Source organism: Ictidomys tridecemlineatus, chromosome 9, assembly GCF_052094955.1.
Source record: "Ictidomys tridecemlineatus isolate mIctTri1 chromosome 9, mIctTri1.hap1, whole genome shotgun sequence".
Classification (NCBI taxonomy): Eukaryota; Metazoa; Chordata; class Mammalia; order Rodentia; family Sciuridae; genus Ictidomys; species Ictidomys tridecemlineatus.
The window spans coordinates 100,779,177-100,801,981 of NC_135485.1; the positions used below are offsets into that span (position 1 = coordinate 100,779,177).

The window sequence follows — 22,805 nt, forward strand, 5'->3', positions numbered from 1 at the left end:
AAGTTACCCAACTTGTGTTTGGGAGAGCCAGATTCAACCCTAGTTGTCCATGTTCTCATTTATCTTCTATATTAATACATATGAAGAATAGAAATCATCAAGCATAAGTTATCAACTTAATTATCAGTTTTGTGAATAAAAACAATTTTGATTTTGAACCAATAGCAATTGTGAATAATTGCTAATTATTCAAGCAAATATTTTGCTAGAGAACATTTATATTTCGATACAGCCTGTTTAGCGATACAGTTTATACTTCACACTCAAAAGTGAATTTTGCAAATGCTTTAATATTCTAACATTTGCTAGTAGTATAGACAATAATAGCACAGACTGTGAAGGCAGCTCACCTGGGCTCAAATTCCAGCTTTGTAAGTATCCAGCTGTGTTGGGCACATGACTTTAATCTCTTGATGCCTCGGTTTCCTCATCTAAAACAGTTCCTTTCTCATAGGGCTGTTATAAGGATTAAATAACTTAATGTTTGACAAGTACTTAGAATATTATCTGGCACATAAATGCTATTAGTTCTGTTAAATAAAATATATCTTTTTTTTTTAAAAAAAATAAAATATATCTAACATGAGATAATTCTGAATACAAGAAGCTAGACTTCAGAAAAAGGAAATCTCCTACTCCATGTAGGTAATTACCTATATGCAAAAGTGATTTTTAACCTTAACTGCTCAAAGGTTACTCCAGTTCAGAAACCAAAATGTGAAAACGGGGAAGTGGGAAGCAGGAATTCTAGGGTCAATATTGTAAAGTCATAAAGAGAAAAGTCAATAATTCTTAATTACAAGACAGGAAAGGAACCTAATACTTGAATTGAGGATCCAATATCAAGAACAGAGTACTTGGCACTACTAATCTATTTAATTTGGCAATATATTTCCTTTTTGATGTGACAATCTATTGTTTTATTTCAGTGCAGTTGTATGATCTTAAGCAACTTATTTGATGTCTCTATGCCTCAGCCATCTCATTGGAAAAATGGATGTAAGAGCACTTCTCCTATAGATTGTTGGGAGCATCATGAGTTAATATATATAAGTGCCCTGGGCACAGTAGTACAATTATGTCTTTGTTCTTATATAAGCCTACTCAGTTTCACTCTATTCCCTCGCCCTTGTCCAGTGCTATTTTCCCACAAGGAAAAGTTTTTCAAAATGATTAACTGCATCACCAATTCACAGGCTAGCTAGGACAATCAGATGAGATAATGTGTATGAAGTTGCTTTGGAAGATTCCAAATCTTGATATACCAGTTCATTTAATAGAGAGACAAGTTTTAGTACATCCAAGGGAATAAAAAATCAAAATAAAAGCAATAATGGGGTCATGATACAATAATTTTTTTCAGTGTGTTTATTTTGATATTTCAGTCGGAAGATAAAATAGCCTCATTTGTCAGAGATCTTACATTGTGTGATTTTTTTGAAGTCCTATATATGTATGTATGTATGTATGTATGTATGTATGTATGTATATATATATATATATATAAAGTTATATCAATGAGTGTAAGAGATTAATAGTAAATTCAAATCTCTAGGAGAGAAATGAACCACATTTTAGCAATAACTTCATGGCCCCAAATTGCCTCATTTTGTTATGAGTTCACAGACCACTGTTTAATTCAGATTATAAATAAGAATAATAGAATTTTATTTCAAGATTATTCTGTTCAAACCAAAGACCTAGGCCCACATTCCTGAGTTAGTGGCTTCCATAGGCATAATAACCAGAGGTAGGAGATAGACCAGGGCACCTAACTCCAAGTTTATTGTTTTTTTCGATGTACAACAATGATCTAAATGGATTAAAATTTACATGATGAAATATTTACTACATTTTTTGGAAAGAATAATAAACAACATTTATTGAAGTCTTACTATGTTACAAGAATAGCATTTATTTTATTTTATTCTTATAAAAACTCTGAGATAGGAGCTGTTTTTATCTGCAATTTAAATAACAGAGGCTTAGTGAAGTCAAGGACAAGCCTATGATAGTCGTAAAGGGAAGAGTTGGGTTTTAAGTATAAGTACCCTGCCTCCAGAGTTTTCATTGTTAAACACCATCTGTGCTGCTTGCTCTTTGAGTGGGGCCAGGCAGAAATTGAAGTTTAGACTGTTTATAAATCTGTAAAGTTGGGGGGGCTGGGAGAATAGTTTTATGTTCAAGTGCTTGTGTAGTACACAACAGGTCCTGGGTTTGATTCTAAGCACTACTAAACAAAACAAAACAAAACAAAAACCAAAAAACCAACCCCCCTCCCAACAAAACCAGCCAACCAATGAAAAACAATAACAACAAAACCCCTATAAGATGGGGATAATAATAAAAATCATATTTCCTAATTTGCAAAGTGGGGATAATAATGCTAGCTATCTCATACAGCTGTAATAAAATAGATGAGTTAAAAATAAGCGAAGTTCTTTGACCCACACAGTGGGCATTCGGTAAATGTTAGCTATTGTTACTGATATTCCTTGGAAGTCTATTAAAATGGTTCAGAATTCATATAAAGTATCCTCTCTGAAACAGATCCTTAGAATAAGTCCTAGGTGTAAATGGAAAAGTACAAGGAAAATGTTCGTACCAGTTCTTTCTTTGGTGTTTCTTAGTTGAGTGGAAAAATAGATTTTAATTTTTTCAAATTATGGCTTACCAATACATGAAGGGACATCTCTATGCAATGTCCCTAGCATGCGATGACTTATATTCCCAGCTTCTCAAATAGTTCTGATAAATGTCCACAAAGGCAAGGAAGATTAAAAAGATGGGATAAGGAGATGAATTGATTTTTTTTTTGACCAGCTGACTTCAAACAAATAGCTGTGAGAATCTTGTTGAGCAAGAGACTGTTGCCTCAGGGAGGAAGAAAACAGAAAACAGGCTTTCCAAAGGAGACCATGTTGAGGAGAAAGGTATAGGAAGGGTGGTTTGGAATAGGGGCATGAGTTATCATTTTTATGTCTTGGTATAATAATTTGAAGGCCTTGTCAATCAAAGGGAGGGAGTCCAGACAGAAAGCTGTCATATTGCATCAGGTGAAGGAGTGAGAGATGGCAGGACCTGTACTCCCACAAGCACGAAGAATGAGAAGCTGAAAGATAGAGATATCTAAAGCAGAATTGATAGGCTTTGGTCACCAATTGTCTACGGAATTGACTAGTGGAGATGGACAAATTGAAATTGATCCTGGTATTTCTTCTATTTATGGAGATACTAAGTGAATTTGGAACAAGATTTCTCAGGGGAAGCTTGATAAGTATGTGACTTTTCCTCTACTCAGTTGTAAAAAAAAAAAAAATGTCTTTTTATTTTTCAACACGTAGACATCTTGTCTACCCAATAAGATTAGAAGTGTTTGTTGATGAATAAATGTGTGAAGGCTGGTGATAGGATTGAGGGCCATTTGTGTTAAGGGAAATTACCAGTGGATACATAGTATCGGAGAGTCTGAGGGGAGTGCCTGGTATTGTTTTTGGTGATAAGTTAGTAAATGGGAATGAGATGGGTTGTTGAAGACTTTGTAGGGCATGGCCAGGGTCTGGAGCGGATAGGAGAGAGTCTGGAGAAGACAGAGTCATTGTGTCAGTGCGTGATGGTTCTTGTAGTGAGATATTGCCATTTATTCTCTGTCCTTTTCATTTGGTACATGGCTCTGTGTGCGTGTGCATGGGCACACACATTTCCCAGCTCCCCACACGGAAAATTGAAAGCTTCTTTTTAGGAGAAACCATGGTTTGGTTCAGATTCTAGGCTCCGTGAATATTTGCTAAGTGTTTTTATTCATGGATACTGGACTAGAATAATGGTGAGTAATCTTCCATAGGCATAATTCATGAGGCATAATTCAGGACACAATTTTACAGTTTTGTTGAATCCTTTGGCCTTTTTAAAAGTTGGATGACCTCTACAGGAATAATGAAGCATGGGACTAAAGATGGGTGCTCAGGAGCCAGACGATCTGGGTTGGAAAGCCAGCTTCCTTTCTGTGGGACTGGGGCAGCTTACTTGAACCCTCTGTGCTTTGGTTCTTCAACTGTATGAAGGAGGTAGTAATAGTGGTGCTCATCTCACAGGGCTCTGTGAGGAGCAAATGAATTCATACCTGTTGATGGCTTAGTACAGTACTGGCACATGGCAAATGCCCACTGAGCCTTAGCTGTCACCAATGAATTCGTCTGAGAGTGCCAGGAGAAAATTGGTCCAATATTTAAAAGTATTTTCTATGTATTTTAAAGAAATGGCAGTAGAGGCAGCTTTCTCCTCTTTCACACTGTCCTCTGTGTACAGTGTGTGAGGCCATCGGAAAAGCCACACGTTGCATGGTTCCAGTGGCATGTTGTGTCTCAGTCTGCACTGCATATGTTTCACTTGCATTTCTATTTTCTCCTTAAACTGATTTCTCTAAAGCAAGAGGGAACATTGAGGCCCAGTGGTCATAGGTCACATCTACCCTTAGCTCTAGAACTTTGGACGGCATTTGTTCATTTCACTCTAGGCAACAGTTACTGAGTACCTGTTGACCAACGGGCCCTGGGTGTCCAAAGATGAAAGATGCGTCACTTCCATCTGTCCCAAGAATCTCTGCCTTGATCTGGGCCTGGCAAGGTGAACTGTGCAATGCAGCCACCTTCCCTCCAGCCCCACAGGAAGTGCTCACTTCCTGTGTCTCATGCACTAGGTCTTGGGAGGCCTCAGGGAGTGGGGGACTTAGGTGCTTCTGTCTTCTCCCAGGAGGTGCATTCAGGAGTCTGCAGACAAATGCTTATGACAAGCTCAGCTTCCGCAGTGATGTTCACCTGGAGGCTAACACACTCCACCTCACCTCTACCACTGCCCTTTGCACGTCATCCCATATCTTTTCCTTGAAACTCACACTTCCTTTATCTTCCTACAAAAGCTGAAAATTGAAAGCTTCTTTGTAGGAGAAACCATGGTTTGATCCAGATTCTAGGCTCCATGAATAGAAGTAGGCCTTGAGTCATAGATGAAACTCAGCGGCGTGGAGCCCGTGGACCTCAGACTCTTGGTCATTGTTCCAGATATTTTCCAAGTTCCTGCAAGTTATAAAACTCTTTGATCCCATAATGATGATTTAGGACAGACTGAAGGTCAGACACTATTTCTCTTAATATTATGCTGTTATATGCTCTCAGTTTTGTGTATAATTTTCATTGCAAAAATTTGGTTTTAAAGAAGGTTTCCATTTCAAGCTTTCAAAGAAGAAGTTTTTTTCCAAGTGATGTACAGTAAGGTTTCATTTGGCTCCTTGGCTCTGACTAATTGTGACTTCCTTTTCCCTCTGACCCACAGTTTGGGGATATGGATTCCTGTCAGTGACAATTATTAACCTGGCATCTCTCCTTGGATTAATTTTGACTCCACTGATAAAGAAGTCTTATTTCCCAAAAATTTTGACCTATTTTGTGGGACTGGCTATTGGGACCCTTTTTTCAAATGCAATTTTCCAACTTATTCCAGAGGTAAGGATGTTGACTGTTGGTTTCTATGAATAATTGTTTCTCTTAAAGGCATTAGCATTTTATACAGTTTTAACCTCCATAATTCTCTTAGAATTTTACAGTCTGGTTTATAGTGTTTTGGATAAGAGAAAGCTGAATCATAGCAAATGCAAAAGCTTGTCTGAAGCTGCAGTGGCTGTCAGTGTCAGAGACAAAATTAATATTCTAGGAGGCCAGCCACCAGGACGTGCTCAGACAGCTCTGGGACACCTCTGAGGGCCGTTAACACTTTATTGTGCTTCGCATTTGGGTGAATTTAATTTTTCTGGGCACTGTTTCATTATTTATTTATTTATTTCCTTAAGAGCATGCAATGTCAGGTTTACTGAAGATACACCACAAAAGGCCCTCCTATATTTACTACCAGAGGATCAGTGAGAGCATCGTTAACAACCCTTTTCCTTCTTTTTCGATTGAAGGAAAAAAAAATCAATTGTGGGCCAAAAATAAATAGCGACTTATTTTTTTCTTTGATAAAACGTGCTATTGACCTGATATTGATTACCATGCACTATTCATGGATGGTATTCAAGTGGTATGTATGTTTTATTTCATATATATATATATATATATATATATATATATATATATATAATGGCCATATAGGAAAAAGTAATAGAAGAAGGAAATTAGTGAGAAGAAAAGAAAGGAAATGTTGAAGAGGAGAGAAAAAGAAAGAGACATTTGTAGGAGGAAGTCATAAAGGAGAACTAGAGAAATCTGTGCATACACAGACTGTATCTCTCTACACATAATGGGGAGGGAGGGAAGGAGGGGGAGAGAGAAAGAGAGAGAGAGAGAGAGAGAGAGAGAGAAAATAATATTTCAGGAAGTTTTAGAAAATTACTGAAACCTTGTTTAGTTTTTACAGCTCTCTATGGAAATTTGGGAGTACAACTTCTTAGAGTTATAGATTTTATTATTATTGTTTGATACAGGAAGAACATAGGAGAGGATTTACTTCAAACCTTCAATTATGGAGAGGAAAATTAAAATCCAAGAGAATTAAATGACTTGATATACTCATACAATTGACTAGTAATATAGCTAAGTTGACAGTGCAGGTTTTATGACTAAAAATAATTTTTATACATTTAATATAACACAATACTATATGTATTTATCATCTCTCTTGCTTTTAAGTCCAATGAAATTAAACAAATGAGTCAGGGAGGTAGTTCAGTGGTGGAGAACTTGCCTAGCATGTGTAAGGCTCTGGGTTCAGTTCATAGCACCAAATACATATACACACGCACAGGCACACACACACACACATATGCGCACAAATTAAACAAACTAGTATTACATGTAGACTAGAGATTTTACATCTATGATTTTAAAGTTTTATATTTTATTGAAAATGTTCTAGTATAAAGAATCTGGTTGGGTACAGTGGCACATGCCTGTAATCCTAGGGGCTTGGGAGGCTGAGGCAGGAAGATCACAAATTCAGACAACCTTAGCAATTTAGTGAAGCCCTAAGGATTTACAAGATCCTGTCTCAAAAAATTTATAAAAAAAACTTCTGGGGATGTGGCTCAGTGCTTAAGTGGCCATGGGTTCAGTTTCTGATACCTCCCACCCCCCGCCCCCAAAAATCTGTATTTATAAAAATATCTCAAGCTGGGTACAGTGGTGCAGGCCTGTAATCCCAGTCACTCAGGAGGCTGAGGCAGGAGGATCATGGGTTTAAAGCCAGTCTCAGCAAGAGCGAGGCACTAAGCAACTCAGTGAGACCTAGTCTCTAAATAAAATACAAAATATCAGTGAGACCTAGTGTCTAAATAAAATACAAAATAGGTCTGGGAATGTGGCTCAGTGGTTAAGTGTCCCTGAGTTCAATCCCCAGTAGCCCAACTCCACTCCCCCCCAAAAAATAATACCACAAATTTAGATTTTTTTTTTTTTACTTTTCACATATTAACTCTCTGCCCCTATTTTATTTAAGTTAATGTTTCCATGTGTTAGGGACACCTTGACTCTTTGTGACTTTAAACTCCAACTCTTGTCTTTTTGTCCTCAACATTGGATTATTTCATTCTCATCTTTCTCTCTGTGTGTGTGGTGGGGCAGCCGGGGAGAGTTCTCTTTACTCTGGATATCATGGGGAAATGTACTACTTTTAGAGAAAGTGGGTAGTCAATATCTCCTTTGTCTTCATTACTTAGATCTACTATTATCTCATAAAGATGAGAATCAGTGCTGCTTCTTCACTGCTAAAAATTGACTTTTTCAAAACCATATTGCCCTAGGTGTTTCAGGGAGGAAACTGTGAGATCATCTGGTGACTTTATTTAATGGGATGACTTCTGGTTGTAAGATTTCTCTGCCATCCCATAGGGTTTGGCTCCTCAAATTTCAGAATATTTGTTTTGTGATTTTGGCAGGTGAGTTCCTGATATTACTTGGATGTGAAGGTGGACTTAGAACTTTGATGAAAATTGTATACTGACAGATTGTGGTATTATTTTCTAGAAACCAAGTTAAATTACTTAGTTTTACCTGACTTGCCCTTTTTCTTCCCTCAGGCATTTGGATTTAATCCTAAAGTTGACAACTATGTTGAGAAAGCAGTTGCTGTGTTTGGTGGATTTTACATATTTTTCTTTTTTGAAAGAACACTGAAGATGTTATTAAAGACATACGGTCAGGTAGATGGACTTTAAAGCATGTGATATGTTACCCTCTAAAACTCCTTAATGTGGGCAGGAATTTTGTTCTTAGAATTATGTTATTGGACTCCTATGTGTGAGGAGAATGAAAAGGTCAATGTGTTGACAAGTATAAGAAAATACTTGATTCATATTGTAGAATTTGGAACAAGTACCAACAATTTAATGTCAAGTAACAGATGTGTATAATTTATATTCCATTCATATTCATCAAAACAGAGAAGTATATGTACCCTAACATGAAAAATAGAAGCGACAGAATCTAATAAATGAGAATACATTTAAACAGAGAGAGATGTTATAAATCTAAAAAGTGTGCATTACATAAGACCAGAAATAAAAAGTGTTGTCTTTAAATGAAAAGCAGTAAACTATTTGCTTGTCTGTGTGAGCTGTCTTTTTTTTTCGTCTTATAACCTATTCATGCTCCTTTTTTTATGTAGAATGATCATACTCACTTTGGAAATGACGACTTTGGTCCTCAAGAAAAAGTGCATCAACCTAAAACGTTACCTGCAATCAATGGTGTGACGTGCTATGCAAATCCTGCTGTCACAGAGCCTAATGGACATATTCATTTTGATAATGTCAGTGTAATCTCTCTCCAGGTATGTTGTGTTGATTTCACTTTTTCCTTTACTGTACTCTGTGCTTTTTACTATGCAAAGACTGCTGTGAATACCGTAGCGCCAGCATTTTTTACATTTTGGTGTATCCGACTTCTTCCTATAAATATGAGGTAAGTAGAATGTGAGTTTGCATCTTTTCCCCACTTTCCTTCTACATATTTGTTCCAAACAAAGTTGATTTAAAAAAGAGATTATGAATTACTTAGTGGTCTGGGCTTCACTGGTCTCTAAGATTATTTAACTATACATGAGTCTCTCAATGAAGTTTTTACAAAGTATGTTCCAAATTCCCATTTGACAGGTGAAGACAGTGAAGCTTAAGGTGTTAAATAACCTCTCCAGGTTTACTCAGCTAGTAAATGGTAGATTACCAGCTACAAAGATAAACACAATATAAAGGTGTACGTTAAAAATGAAAAGAATAACCAACTAAGAGGCGGAAATAGAAGAAAATAGATACCTGAAAGAGGTTATTGTGACAAATGACCTGAGTCTCCTGCTAGAAAGAAAACATGGTTGGTTGTATAATTCTCCCTACCTGTGTGTTTGAAGAGACACTTTCGTGTTACGACAAACCAAAGAGAAAAATATTTTATGCAATGTAATGAATGATGCTTTAAACCAAAATTTTGCAAATAATATGAAAATGTTGAAATAATTTCTTTCCCCTTTTTTTTTTTTTTTTTGGTACCAGGGATTTAACCCATAGTTACTTAGCCACTGAGCTACACACCCAGTCCTTGTTTTAAAATTTTTTGTTTTTGATTAGGGACTCACTGATTTGCTGCTGATCTTGAAATTGCAATCCTCTTGCCTCAGCCTCCTGAGTCTCTGGGATTTCAAATAATTTCTTATAATTGCCACAACAATTATTAAAAGCTCAAGGACTATGTATGGAACATTAGGTGAATTGCCTCATTTGTCCCTCATAGCCTAGGGTACAAGTCCATTATCATTAGAAGACTGGCTTAGAGAGATGACATAACAAATCCAAGAACCCTCAGCTTCAAACCCTCAGTGTCAAAGCGAGTGAGTACTGAGGCTATCTTCTGAAACCTATGGATTTCCTTCCTCATGTAACTCTACTAGAAACAAGATGACCACATTAACTTTTTAACTTAATAAATATTTATTTTTGGAGGGGGGAAAAAGATAATTTGGCTCAAGGATATTGCTTTCTGAAGATACAGTTTAATGCAGGGCATAGCCGACAGAACTTAGAGAATGATAATTAACACTTTTCCTTGTGCCTAGCATAGGGATGCATGCTTGTAATCCTAGTGGCTGGAAAGGCTGAGGCAGGAGGATACCAAGTTCAAAGCCAGCCTCAGCAACTTCGTAAGATCCTAAGCAACTTAGTGAGACCCTATCTCAAAATAAAAAACTTTAAAAAGGGCTGGGGATGTGGCACAGTGGTTACATGATCCTGAGTTCAATTCCTAGTACCAAAACCAAACGACAACAGCAATAACAAAACAAACAAAAACAAAAACAAAAACAGAAAATCACAACCCCTCCCTTGCACTATATATCTTAATTCTATATGTATTATACAGACTTTTGGCAAATACTGGATCATAGTGAAATCATGATTGAACTCTGATGGTGGTTCAGGAAGTGTCATTCAGTTATTTTGCTGGTTTAAACAATGATTAATAGTCTTTCAGATACTAGATGGCAGAGGTGATACTCTGCCATGAAATTTGGAGCCCAACTTGAATTCTTACTCTGAGGGAGGGCTACAGTTCTGTGGAGAAAGAGCTTGAACTTGGTCCAGACTTGAACTCAAGTTCTCCATTGGAATACCCAAGTCCTGTTTCACAAAGCATGGAAGAGAAAGGGCTGTGGATTTAAAATATTTGGATGGCTGAGGACCTCCTTAACCATAGGAGAACCTCAGTGTGACCTCTCTGGAAAATCTGATGTCAGAACCATTCCTGCTCAGGAACTTACCAGGCTGAGTTACCTGCCAAATGTGCCTCAAGTATCAGAGTGAGCTGAAAGGAATATTTTTATTTGCACAGGAGGATCTCCCAAAGGCTTTAGCTTCTTAAGAGGTTAATATGTATATTTTTTAACAAATAAATTGAACTGCTCAAAAGTTCAAATGTAGTTAAAGTTGTCAGTCTCCTGGTTTAGGACTAGCTATGCTGGATGACATGTCTGTACTAAATCTAAGCACTCTGACAAAGGTGGGTCCTAGACATGATCCTGTTTTAGGTACCATACGAATACAATCAAAAGGTTATTTTTGCTCTACTTCTGGCAGTACTGCTGTGAACGGGATTTTCATTCATTTATTCAATAAGCATTTTAAAGTATCTGCTCTTATCCCAAACACTGGTGACTCAGAAGCAAACGAAATCCCATAGACCTCACAGTTTATTTGGTGGAAACAGACCATGTAGCAAAGAGTAAATCAAGAAAATATCAGACAGTAATAAGTATTTTGACAGAAATCAAATATGGTGATGTGAGAGTGGCATGCGGGGGCTTCTTTTTATTGACTGGTCAGGAAAGATCCCTAAAGAGGTCAGCAGAGAATTGGATAAAGAGGAAGAACTAGTCACACAAGTATCTGAGAAGAGAATGTTCTAAAAACTTTGGGAGAAATTAAACAGGGCACTTACAAGAGAACTGGCAGGTGAATGATGTGGAATTTCCCAATATCAACACTGCAAGCTAGTGGCCCAATTCCTTCAATATATTGAATGAAAATAACTGTGGGATCGTAAACCTATGTAAACTACCAATCTACTGAAAGAATAAAATGAACTAGACTTCTGGAAATATACTTCCAGGAATAAGAGGTCAACTGAAGAAAGCAGAGACATCCAGTGCATGCTTGGATAGCAGCTGTGTCCCCTGCCTTGAGATGAGATGCAAAAATGATATTGAGACCAGTTTTTTTTTTTTTGTTAATATTGGGGAATGAACTCAGAGGGCATTTAACCACTGGGCCACACCCCCAGCCCTTTTAAGTTTTTAAATTTTGGGACAGGGTCTCACCAAGTTGCTTAGGGCCTCGCTTAGTTGCTGAGGGTGGACTTGCCTTGTGATCCTCCTGCCTCAGCCTCCCTAGTTGTTGGAATTATAGGTGTGTGCCACTGTGCCTGGACTACACCAGTTCTTAAGAAAACTGTTTTCTGGACATTTCATTGGAGGAAGAGTCTTAAAGGAAGCAAGATTTTACAAATTAAGCAACATACTACTGTTTTGTATTCTTTTGATTGTATAAAACAGGAAAAGGAGTGGAATCCAAGGAACAATGTATATTAAAGTTATAGATATTGCTTCAAGAAGACAGTAGGTGTTATAATATAAATGCTAGTGATTTTAATAATAAAATTAAAATAGTTTCTTATATTTTTGTATGATAAAATAATTTAACCTATGTGATGGGAGTCTAAGCAAAGCTTTAAGAATTTTGTTGACAATTTTAGTTCCTACTGTTTCAACTAAAGCTGAAGGTTTTTTTTCCCCCAAATTTAATAAAGTAAGAAACAACTTAAATATCATAAGAAAAGTAGTCTAATTTGGCATTGCTACAAATAGAACATGAATTATGTAGTAAATCTAGATTTTAACAGTATGATTCTTGATTTTTCTGAAATGTAGGAAGAACAAAATAAATGTTATAGAATAAATAAAATATATGACTTAGGGATGTCATTATTTTATTATTCAGCCAAACAATTTGGCCCATCACAGAAGAGTCTTTATGCGAGAATGTTACATTTAGTGGTCTTTGGTATTTTGTCTTTGATTAGTCATATAAAAATGATAGCTTTACACAATTTAAAAAATTTGTTCTCATGGATGCATTTAACAATTTTGCAGCTTGATTATAACTTAAGTATTTAGACAGATGACATGAGATTCCTTAGTACCCCTGCTCCAGACTCAGGAAATGAGAGGTGTTGCAGTCTGTGTGGTATGTGCATGTGTCTGTGCAGTGCCAGGATACCCAGGGGGCATGAGTGTTTGTGAGGAAAGGTGAGGGGAAGAGGAGGAAGAAGAGGAGTATAGGATTTTATTTCTCCAGTTATTCAATTATTGTCACAAGATAATGTGTCACATCACAACATACTTTGTTCTTCGTTCTGACTTTCCTACATAGCCATGTGGAATATTCATTTCAGTGGTACATAGGCAGTTAGGTGGGGCTTCCCTCCTTTGCTCCACAGCTTTTGATGGACTGTATTTACCAGATGCTGATTCCCCAGGAATGGTATGGTCTTTGAAGGGAAGTGTTAGCTCTTCAGGGCTATGGGAGGGACAGTGTAGCTTATTCCTCCAGAAGTCTGTAATCAGTCTCCTTATGAAATCTTTTGTGCTTTCATTTAAGAATAGATGATGATAAGAATGTGATATGATACACCTGTTTTTCTAACAAAAGAAAAATTAATTCAGCCATTTCTTAGAAGTTGAATTCTAAGTTGGGAATTTTATGTTTAAAATTGAGGTGCAGTAAAGTGGAATTTAGTTGTTAAGTGTGGTGATGCTAGGGAGACTTACTTTGTCAATAACTCATATTAAGCTATACTTTTCAAATATAAAAAGAACATTTTTGAAGTGTTTGGGTCTCTGTGAGAGTCTAACAGTTTAAACACATAGTAATTCCTCCAGCAAGTATTTATCAAATATGTGATATATACTTGGCACTGATCTAAGTACTGTTAATCTATCAGTGGGACAGAATCAACAAACTTTCTGCCCTTGATAACAGAAATATGATATATTTTACATAGAAAAGCAAAAAATGCATATGTGTATAAACACATACACACATATATACACACATTTTAATGTATATGCATATACACATATGTATATATATATATGTATATTTAAGTATGAGATTGATTTGAAACTGATTGGAACCTCTGTGCATATACATGTGGGTCTTGATTACTATTCTTTTGAGTAGTTTGGTTTTTTTCATTTTTACCTGGTGGTAAGAAAGCTGGAGTATTCTTTCCTGGCTGCTTGTGGTGGGAAGTGGGAAGGAAAAGGGGGTTGGGACACTAACAATATTTGACCGTGTACCCCTGTCTCCAGCACTGAACTTGACTTCAGCCTTCAGCTTGCTTTGAGTCCTCGCATACTCTGTTTCAGTTTCCCCAAAGGGTAAATCTCCATTCAATCGCTTGCAATGCCTGCCTTGCAGTCCTTGGCTGGAAAAGAAAGATCTGAGGTTCTAACTGCTTCTGAAATTAACTTGCAACCAATTCTCTTATTTTTAGTTTCATTCTTTAGCCTCTACCTTCAGAGGTACTTGGTGCTTCCAATCACTAAACTTTTCTGTGGTTCTGGGGCCAGCATCGCTTTGCTTCTTGTTGATTTTTTTCATCTGTGAAGAAAAGAGTTCATCCTTCTCTTTTCATCTTCCCCCCATAATCAACCAACAACAAAAAATACAAATTTACTTAAGAAGTGATTTTTACAGCTTGTTTGATGGGTGCTTGCAGAGGTGGATGGTACAGCTGGACAGTCAGGAGGGACTCTGGGCAGGTCCCTTTGTGGGTGGAATCTGTTCTCACCAGGTCCACCTCGTTGCTCCTTTGCCCTCTGCGGGCCATTTAATCCACTTCTCCTCTAAGTGGTGCTAAAGTCGTGAAGATGGTGCCTGGATCCCTCCAAATTGAGCACACACTTCACTGATGGTAGCTATTCTTTTATTCATCTCTATTAACACCATCCCACATCTTCAATAAAAACTGGTCTAATTTTTTAAATGCTCCACAAAGTTCTCACTCTTCCCTGTTCCTACTTCACTGAGGACCCGAGATCCCTATTTCTAATCTCTGGGAACTTGGATTATTTCCATTGTAATAGATGTGGAAACTGACATCCAGAGAAGTTAAGTAACTTACCCAAGGGCATAAAGGTAGAAAGAAAGGATTTAAACCAAGACATTCTGTATTCTCAGTGTGTGGCTGACCATTGTTCCCTGATCTATGTCTGTTGCTGACTAGTTTTTATGTGCTCCCTCCTCCTCCTCTTCATCTCTCCAAATGCTTAATCATGTATAATTTTTAAACTCATTGCCTATTCTCTGAACTTTCTCTTTGGCACACAAGTGATTCATCTGGGCAGCCTTCTGTATTTGTAACTTTCATCCCCTCTTTTTCTGAGCTATTCCTGTCGTTAATATTTGAGCACTTCTTACTGACTAAATGCTTGGAAAAGGAAGGCAAATTTTTCAGGAACCCATTCCTTCCCTTTTGTATCAGGGAAGTCTCACCAGATGTCTCAGTGACCCAGTACTGTCTTGTGGCTATCACTGTCCTGGTGTTTTCTCTGAATCTCCTTGCTCTTGAGCAGCTGCTGGGTATGGGAGAAGAAGCTAAGAGGCCTTGGAGTTCCATAGCTCGGTGTTCACATCTTAGCCATGTTATATTGTGTGATTTGGGGACAGTTAACAACTAGGAGCCTTTGATTGCTTATTGGTTAAGTGAGGAGCAAAAATCCTTAACTACTCAATTTTTGTGAAAATCAAATGGTTTATTATGGGCTGACCATGCAACACAGTGTGGACACATTGCACACATGTGATAAACTTATGTCTTCCTGCTTCTTCCATTCACTTTTTTTTTTTTTGTCTTTTGTTGGTTTTTATCATAGTCATCTCATCAAGTCCTATCTCTTCACCTTTCACTCCTCTGGGAATAACTTCAATTTTAAATGTTGAGTATCTACAGATTACCCTCTGAAGATGGCTTCTGGTACTAAACCTTACAGATGTTTGAATCTGTTTGTATATTTTCCCTCTCAGATATAATAATACAACAAGAAGATAAAAATATACAGAATTCCATATCTTCTCATCTCTGTTATTTGTCTTTCTTACAATTTGAATACTTTTCCTAGAAAGTAAAGTGATTTTTGAAACTTGTAACTAATTTAATAAAGATAACCATCTGAATATAGATGCTTGCCAGCCTGCCATTGATCTGTCAGATATATTAAAGGAATTTGGAACATTAACTCTCACTTAATGGAACAGAACTTCAAAGTCTAATTTAATTTACCACTTGAATGATGATATTATCAGGCTTTGCACCAGATTCTCTGACAGAGTTGTCTAACTCTGCACCCAATAAGTCCAGTTATATCTGTCACAATCTGACACATTCAGTTTATCTGGAAGAACATGAAGTAATAATGCCTTGATCATGTATGAAAGATGTTTATCACATAGTTGAAATAATTGGGGCACATCACATCTCTTAAAATTGAATTAAGGGTTATAGTTGGCACTGTTGATTTTTAAATTCTGGGTATAGAAATGTTATCACACTTTAATTGTAGAGATGAAAAATTTAATGGTGCAAAATATAAAAATGGTAGTTGAAAGGTCAGATAGAGCAGGGTCAGGAGGAATGAAGTCTGTCTGCTGTGACTCCTTGCATCAGATAATTATATGGTCAGCTTGGACCTCCCCATTCTTGTCCTCATATAGAAGATGTCAATGCATATGAAGTTCACGGAGAAAACATTAGTACCACCAACTCACAGGCCAGCTAGGATAATCAAATGAGATTGTGTGTATGAAGGTGCTTTGGAAGATTCCAAATCTGTACTGCTTTGTCTCTATGAAGGATGGAGAGTTGCTTACAGGTCTCCGTCAGGGCTTGCTTTTGTTACCTGGGGAAAAGGCAATATTTTAGTTAAATGATAGAAGCCATGTATGAACTATGGATTTTGTTTGAGCTATTAAGGCAGGGAAGTTGTTTTTCTGGGAACTCCTGGGTGAAATTCCCTGGTTGAGAAAGCCCAGATCACACTGGCCCGCTGCCGTAGCTCACAGCCCTAGGATCAAACACAGCTGCCAGGAGATGGGTGTAACCTGCCAAGCACTGAACAGCCTGTTTTTCTGAGGAAAATCCTTACTGATTCCCTTTGGTGTGTACCTCTATAGATAAAGAATTCCTGGGCTTTCCTCTTTGTTAGGATCAGACACATCAGGTCTATCCTCCCAAGTGCCCCCTTTTCAATTAATTTCCTGCTTATTTCTTAGTTTTACTTTCATAGCTTTTATTTTGTAGCCGGCCCACACCTCTGACAGTTATCCATTCTCTGCTCACGCAGGATGTGGGCAGAAATCACACCTCTGGCTCCTGTTTAAGTTAATCATGCAATGAACATTTAAATGGTTAATATTTTTATGGAGCTTATTTAATTCATTGATATGTGCATTCAGATCTAACATAACTAAAACGTTGTGAAAATTTGAGTTCTGGATGTAACTTGGAAACTTAAGTTTTTCTTTTCCCTCTATATATAGCATCTCTCTCTCTCTCTCTCACACACACACACACACACACACACACACACACACACACGATTTTTGTTGAATAAATGAATATCTTGAAATAAAAAAGAAAAGAAAGAACAGTTATTCAAAGACAAGATAGTCCTAGATAGGCCTTCCCTATTTCCCTAGAAATTTCCAGAGAAACTTTGACCAATTTCTTCTCTCTCTCTCTCTCTCTCTCTATATATATATATATATAAAACCTAAGAATCTTTAAAATCGCATTTGGAGAATATAACTCAAATGGACAGAAACTTTTGGTACATATTATCAGTATAAGACTCCAAATACTTCTTGATTCCCAACTTGATGTATGAAATGCAGAAAAAGAGAGAGAGAACAAGATCTGTTCTGGACAAACTGGACCAACTCGGGATGATGTCCAGTTAGTAGTGATTGCTCTTGGCAAGAGTTGGTCTGCTGGGGTTGAAAGACCAAAAGTGAGTAGATGAGCCTGGGTTACAGAAAAAAAAAATTATGGTGTCATTAGCAGAAATGAGAGAAGCAGGTAGAAAGTCCTAGAGAGGTAGGAAGAAGAGGAAAGACAATTTTCTCCAGATAAATGTTTTTATTGAGGCAAAGTCTACTCACAAGAAGATGCGCACACCATCATTGTAGGGCTTTCTAAATGTTGCAAATCACTTTGTATATCTGCCTGTATAACCATCAGCTGGACCATGAAACAGATTATCACCTGCAATTCAGAGGCCTCACTTGAGCCCCTCTGTGGTCATTATGCCCTGTTGTTTTCACACCTAATATTATGGAATAGTTTTTCATAGAGAATATAATCTTTTTATCTGCCTTCTATTGCTCAATATTATATTTATTTATTTTTATTGGTCATTCTTTAATGATGTATATAAAATTAATTTTTACTACTGCCTGGGATGGTTGTTTTATTTTCATTGCTTTATAGCATTCAATTCTGCATATATTTCATTAATATTATTTTCATGAATTCAATCTTCCCATATCTATTCATGCTTTTATATTTTATATATAGCTCTACAACCATAAACAACATATTGTGTCATTTTACATTTTGATACTAAAAAATACTTTGATATGTACACATGTCTTTTTGTGCCTGTGCGTGAAAGTTTGTCTAGGACTGAGGCTAGGGTGATAATAGTATTTGAGGCAGAACAATTCTGAGTATGAAAATATCCCATGTATTGTAGGAAGTTAGGTATTTATGACAGAGTTTTCTGTCCTTTGTGTGCACAGATGAGTCATTAATTTGTTATATGTAGTGAATGACTTAAGGCATTAGGGCTTAATCGTCTGTGGGAAAGGTTGGGTATATAGTGAGATGTGTAAGAAATGGGTCACAGACTATGAACACGTTTAATTTCACTGAGTAGTAACAAATTATTCTTCAAACTGTTACATTTATTGACCTTCCGATCAGCAAAAAAAAAAAAAAAAAAAAAAGGAAGTCACATTTCTTCCACATCTTTAGAAAGACTTGGAAATTTCAGAGTTTAAAAAAAAATTTCTTGACAATTTAATGAGTTTGAAATAGTATCCTTTTGCAATTTTTCTTTGAATATTTCTGATTTTTGGTAAAGTTGAGCATCTTTTAATGTACTGATTGGCCATGTTTACTTTTATGTTTCCTGTTCATCGGTATTATTTATCTTTGGTTGATCTGTCTTTTTTCTTAGTAATCTGTGTTAAAGTAGACTTATTCTAACATTTGTTAAAACTGTGAAGGAAGACTTTATTAAAGGCTATTGCAATAGAGGTCAACTCTGGTGAAAGGAGAGAGAGAGATTAGATTCAATTGCAAATACAGCAAAGACAGCCGTGCATTTATTATTTATTAGCAGAGTGCGTGTGTTTATGTGTGTGGGGTCAGTGTTTGGAAAATTGCTAATAGGAGACATCAAGGGGAGGAGTGCTTTGTCAAACCAACTTAGAATTCTTGCTGAGGGCAAGCCAGGGTGATCAGACATCATCTGTGGGCAACGAGGAATGTTACAGATATTGAGGGTGATCAAATATCAAGGGTGGGAAATTCTTGATGAACTAATTCAGCAGGATTCTTGCTACAACTGGGAGCCCAAGACTGAGGTCTAATTAGAGAAGAGGGTCAGAGGAGTTTAATTCAGCTTGATCAATGAGAAAGTCTTTGTCATTTTCTTCCATATCAATATAATTTTTGGGATTTTTATTGATGTTGTGTTGAACTTGGAACTCAGTTGAGGGACAGCTGACATCTTTATGCTATTTCAGATTTTCTATGTTTTATAATCCATTCTTTAAGTATTTTAAAAAATGTTCTGTTGATATACTCCATATCTTTACCGGTCTCATAAATGATATATTTTTCCTATTATATTTACTAATTGATCATTATTGATATGTAGTATGCTGATTTTATTTTTTTCCACTTATCTTTATTGAGATAAAATTGAAGTATAATAAAATGCACATATTTGAAGTCTGCAATTTGATCAGTTTTGACATGTTCTTGACACTTATGTAACTAACACAATCAATATGAAAAAGTAATTTCATCACTTTTTTTTTTTTTTAGAGAGAGAGAGAATTTTTTTAAATATTTATTTTTAGTTCTCGGCGGACACAACATCTTTGTTGCTATGTGGTGCTGAGGATCCAACCTGGGCCACACGCATGCCAGGCGAGCGCGCTACTGCTTGAGCCACATCCCCAGCCCTCATCACTTTTTTTTTTTTTTTAAAACTTTGAAATCATGCAGACTGTGTTTCCTGCATGATTTATTTCATTAGAAATCAATCACCTTAAGGTATATAGAACCCCACTTCCACATGTCAATTACTTCAAAATTAAATGGTATACTTATAAATATCTCATAGGTTAAGGAAGAAAGCACAAGAAAAGTAAATAAAAAGTGATTTTAATGAAGTGATAATAAATGCTTAAATATCAGAATGTTTCTGGGATAAAACAATATACAGATGAACATTTATAACTTAAAGTACTTACATCAGAAAGAGGCTAGATTACCAATCAAATTATTTTCAAATTAGGTAGTAGGAAGGAAAAAATAAGAGTAGGAGCATAAATGTATAAATTAGAGAAGAAGTAATACAGTTAAAAGTTGATAAAAATCAAACACATCTAATCAAGAAAAAAGCAAGAACACAAAAATTAATATCAGTGGAAAGGGAGCTAACAAAATAACCCTACAAATGCTAAAAGTTTATTATGGTAATATTACAATTACATGCCCATATATGTAATAGCTTGCATAACATGGTCTATATTAGAGAAGGATCCATGTGCTGCTAAAAAGAAAGTGTATTCAGCCATTATAGATAAAATATTATATATATATCTGTAAAGTCTAAATCAGTAATTGTATTTTTTAATTCTATGGTTTCTTTACTTTGTTTGGAGGATCTATCCAGTGGTGACAGAGGCATGTTAAAATTACCCAGTATCATGTGTTGTGGTCTACTTGATTCTTGATACTGAGAATGGTTTGTTTGATACACATAGATGCGCCTTTGTTTTGGGCATAAATATTTATTATTGTTATGTCTTATTGATGCATAGTTCTCTTAAGCAGTATGGAATGTCCTTCTGTTCCTTCTGATTAACATCTGTTTGAAGTCCACTTTATCTGATATAAGGATAGAAACCACTGCTTGCTTATGAGATCCATGTGAAATATTTTTTACGCATCCTTTCACCTTAATTCTTTGAATGTCTTTGCCTATGAGGCGTGTCTATTGAAGACAGTATATTGTTGGGTCTTGCTTTCTAATCCAATTTGCTAGTCTGTGTCTTTTGGTTGATGGGTTTAGGCCATTTACATTCAATGTTGTTATTAAGAAATGATTTTTATTCCATTTCATTTTGATATATTTCTGGTTTTTACCCTGAATTCGTTTTTCTTTTGATTGACTATTCTTCTAGTGTAGTTTCTCCTTTTACTAGTTTTCACTTCTTTATGAAATATTTTATAAAATATTTTTGTAGTGTAGGAAAATAGCATAAACACGAAAAACAAGATGTTTGGGGCTGGGGAGGCTACGCCCACCTCTGGGTGCTGCATTTGAACCTAGGGCTGGGAGCTAAGGTAGGGCATCAGCTTTGATTTGAGCAATCTGCAACTGGTGGATTTACACCAGGAGTTCTCAGGAAAGCAATCCCCCTGCCTTGTGATAGCTCAAACAAACCCATAACTCATACATGGTTGCAACCACAAAACTCTCTATCAGTAGTGGAATATCCAGTAGCTCTTGAAAGAGTAGATGACCTGGTGCAAAGTTGTGTGATCATATGTCAGGTTTATAAGCACTTATCAACCTATGAGCGTGTTTTCTGTGAAGGCAAGATAGGGTACATTTTGAGAATTCAAAAATAGATGACTTACTTGAGTTCAGGTGCAGTTTATAGCCAAGAGTTATATTGATGAATATGACTCTTCTATTCTTCCAAACTAGACAAGTAGAACAAGACTTCTATGGTAGTTTCTCAGAGAACAACACTAAACAGCACGTTCAAACACAGGATATAAAGGTGGTTGAGTCGAATTTTTAAAACTAATTAAACGAACAAGTACTAATTATATACACTTATGAGGTATAGTGTAATGTTTCATATATGTATACATATGTGTATGTGTATAAATACATATATATAAAATACTGATCTATCCGCTTATCTATGTTTCAGGTTTTTTTTTTTGTGGTGAGAACATTTTAAGTCTTCTCTTAGCAATTTTGAACTGTCATAGTCTTTTAGCAATTTAATAGTGTCATAGTTTGTTTTTTGTTTCTATAATAGAATACCTAAAACTAGGTAATTTATAAAGGAAAGAGTCTTATTTTGGTACATGGTTCTGAAGGCTGGGAGGCCCAGGGTTGAGGGGTCATATTAAGTGATATCTTTATTTCTTGTGGGGACTGCAGAGTCCTAAGGTGGCACAGGGCATCATATTTGGCAAAGGAACATGCATACAAAGGACAGAACCACACTGGCTTTTATGACAGATGCCCTCTGGAGAGAATTCATTAACTTATCAATTGATAAGTGGATTAATCAATTCACAAGGGCTGTTCTCATGACCCAATCATCTCTTTTTTTGGATTCTTTTATTTATTTATTTAAATTTGTTTTAATTGGTTCTATGACAGTAGAATGTGTTTATGCACTTTAATATATTATACATAGCTGGGGTACAATTTCTCATTTTTCTGATTGGATATGCCATAGAAGCACATTGGTCATGTAGTTATATATATGTAAAGTAATAATGTCTGTTTCATCCTACTATCTTTTCTATCCCCCCATCCCCTTCCCTCCCCTCATTCACCTCTACCCAATCATCTCTTAAAGGCCCACTTGGTTTCCTCTCCTAATACCTCACAATGGGGATTAAATTTCAACAGGAATTGTGCTAGGAACATTCAAAGAATTGCAAATACATTATTATTAATTATGATTGTGATGCTGAGCAACAGAACTCCAAAATTTATACCTCCTGTCTAACAGGAACTTTGTACCTTTTGACCAAAATCTTTCCTTTCCCCAACAGTATGGGACTGTAACCACAAGTACTTCTGTTCTTTGTGTCTCACATCTCTGTGGAACAGTGGTTCTGATACCACCCCAGACTATTCTATTCCATTCCATTCCATTCCAT

The 22,805-nt window shown here is 36.3% G+C and overlaps 1 protein-coding gene across 2 annotated transcripts in view; it reads left to right on the forward strand.

Annotated features, from left to right (window-relative positions):
• Slc39a8 (solute carrier family 39 member 8) overlaps positions 1-22,805 on the forward strand; it is an 83,678-nt gene that overhangs the window by 36,118 nt on the left and 24,755 nt on the right. For both annotated transcript variants that reach the window (XM_078021871.1, XM_021726645.3), the window contains 3 exons: positions 5,332-5,501; positions 8,069-8,191; positions 8,656-8,820. In XM_078021871.1, the coding sequence (XP_077877997.1) occupies positions 5,332-5,501; positions 8,069-8,191; positions 8,656-8,820 (458 nt within the window). The remainder of the gene's footprint in view (positions 1-5,331; positions 5,502-8,068; positions 8,192-8,655; positions 8,821-22,805) is intronic.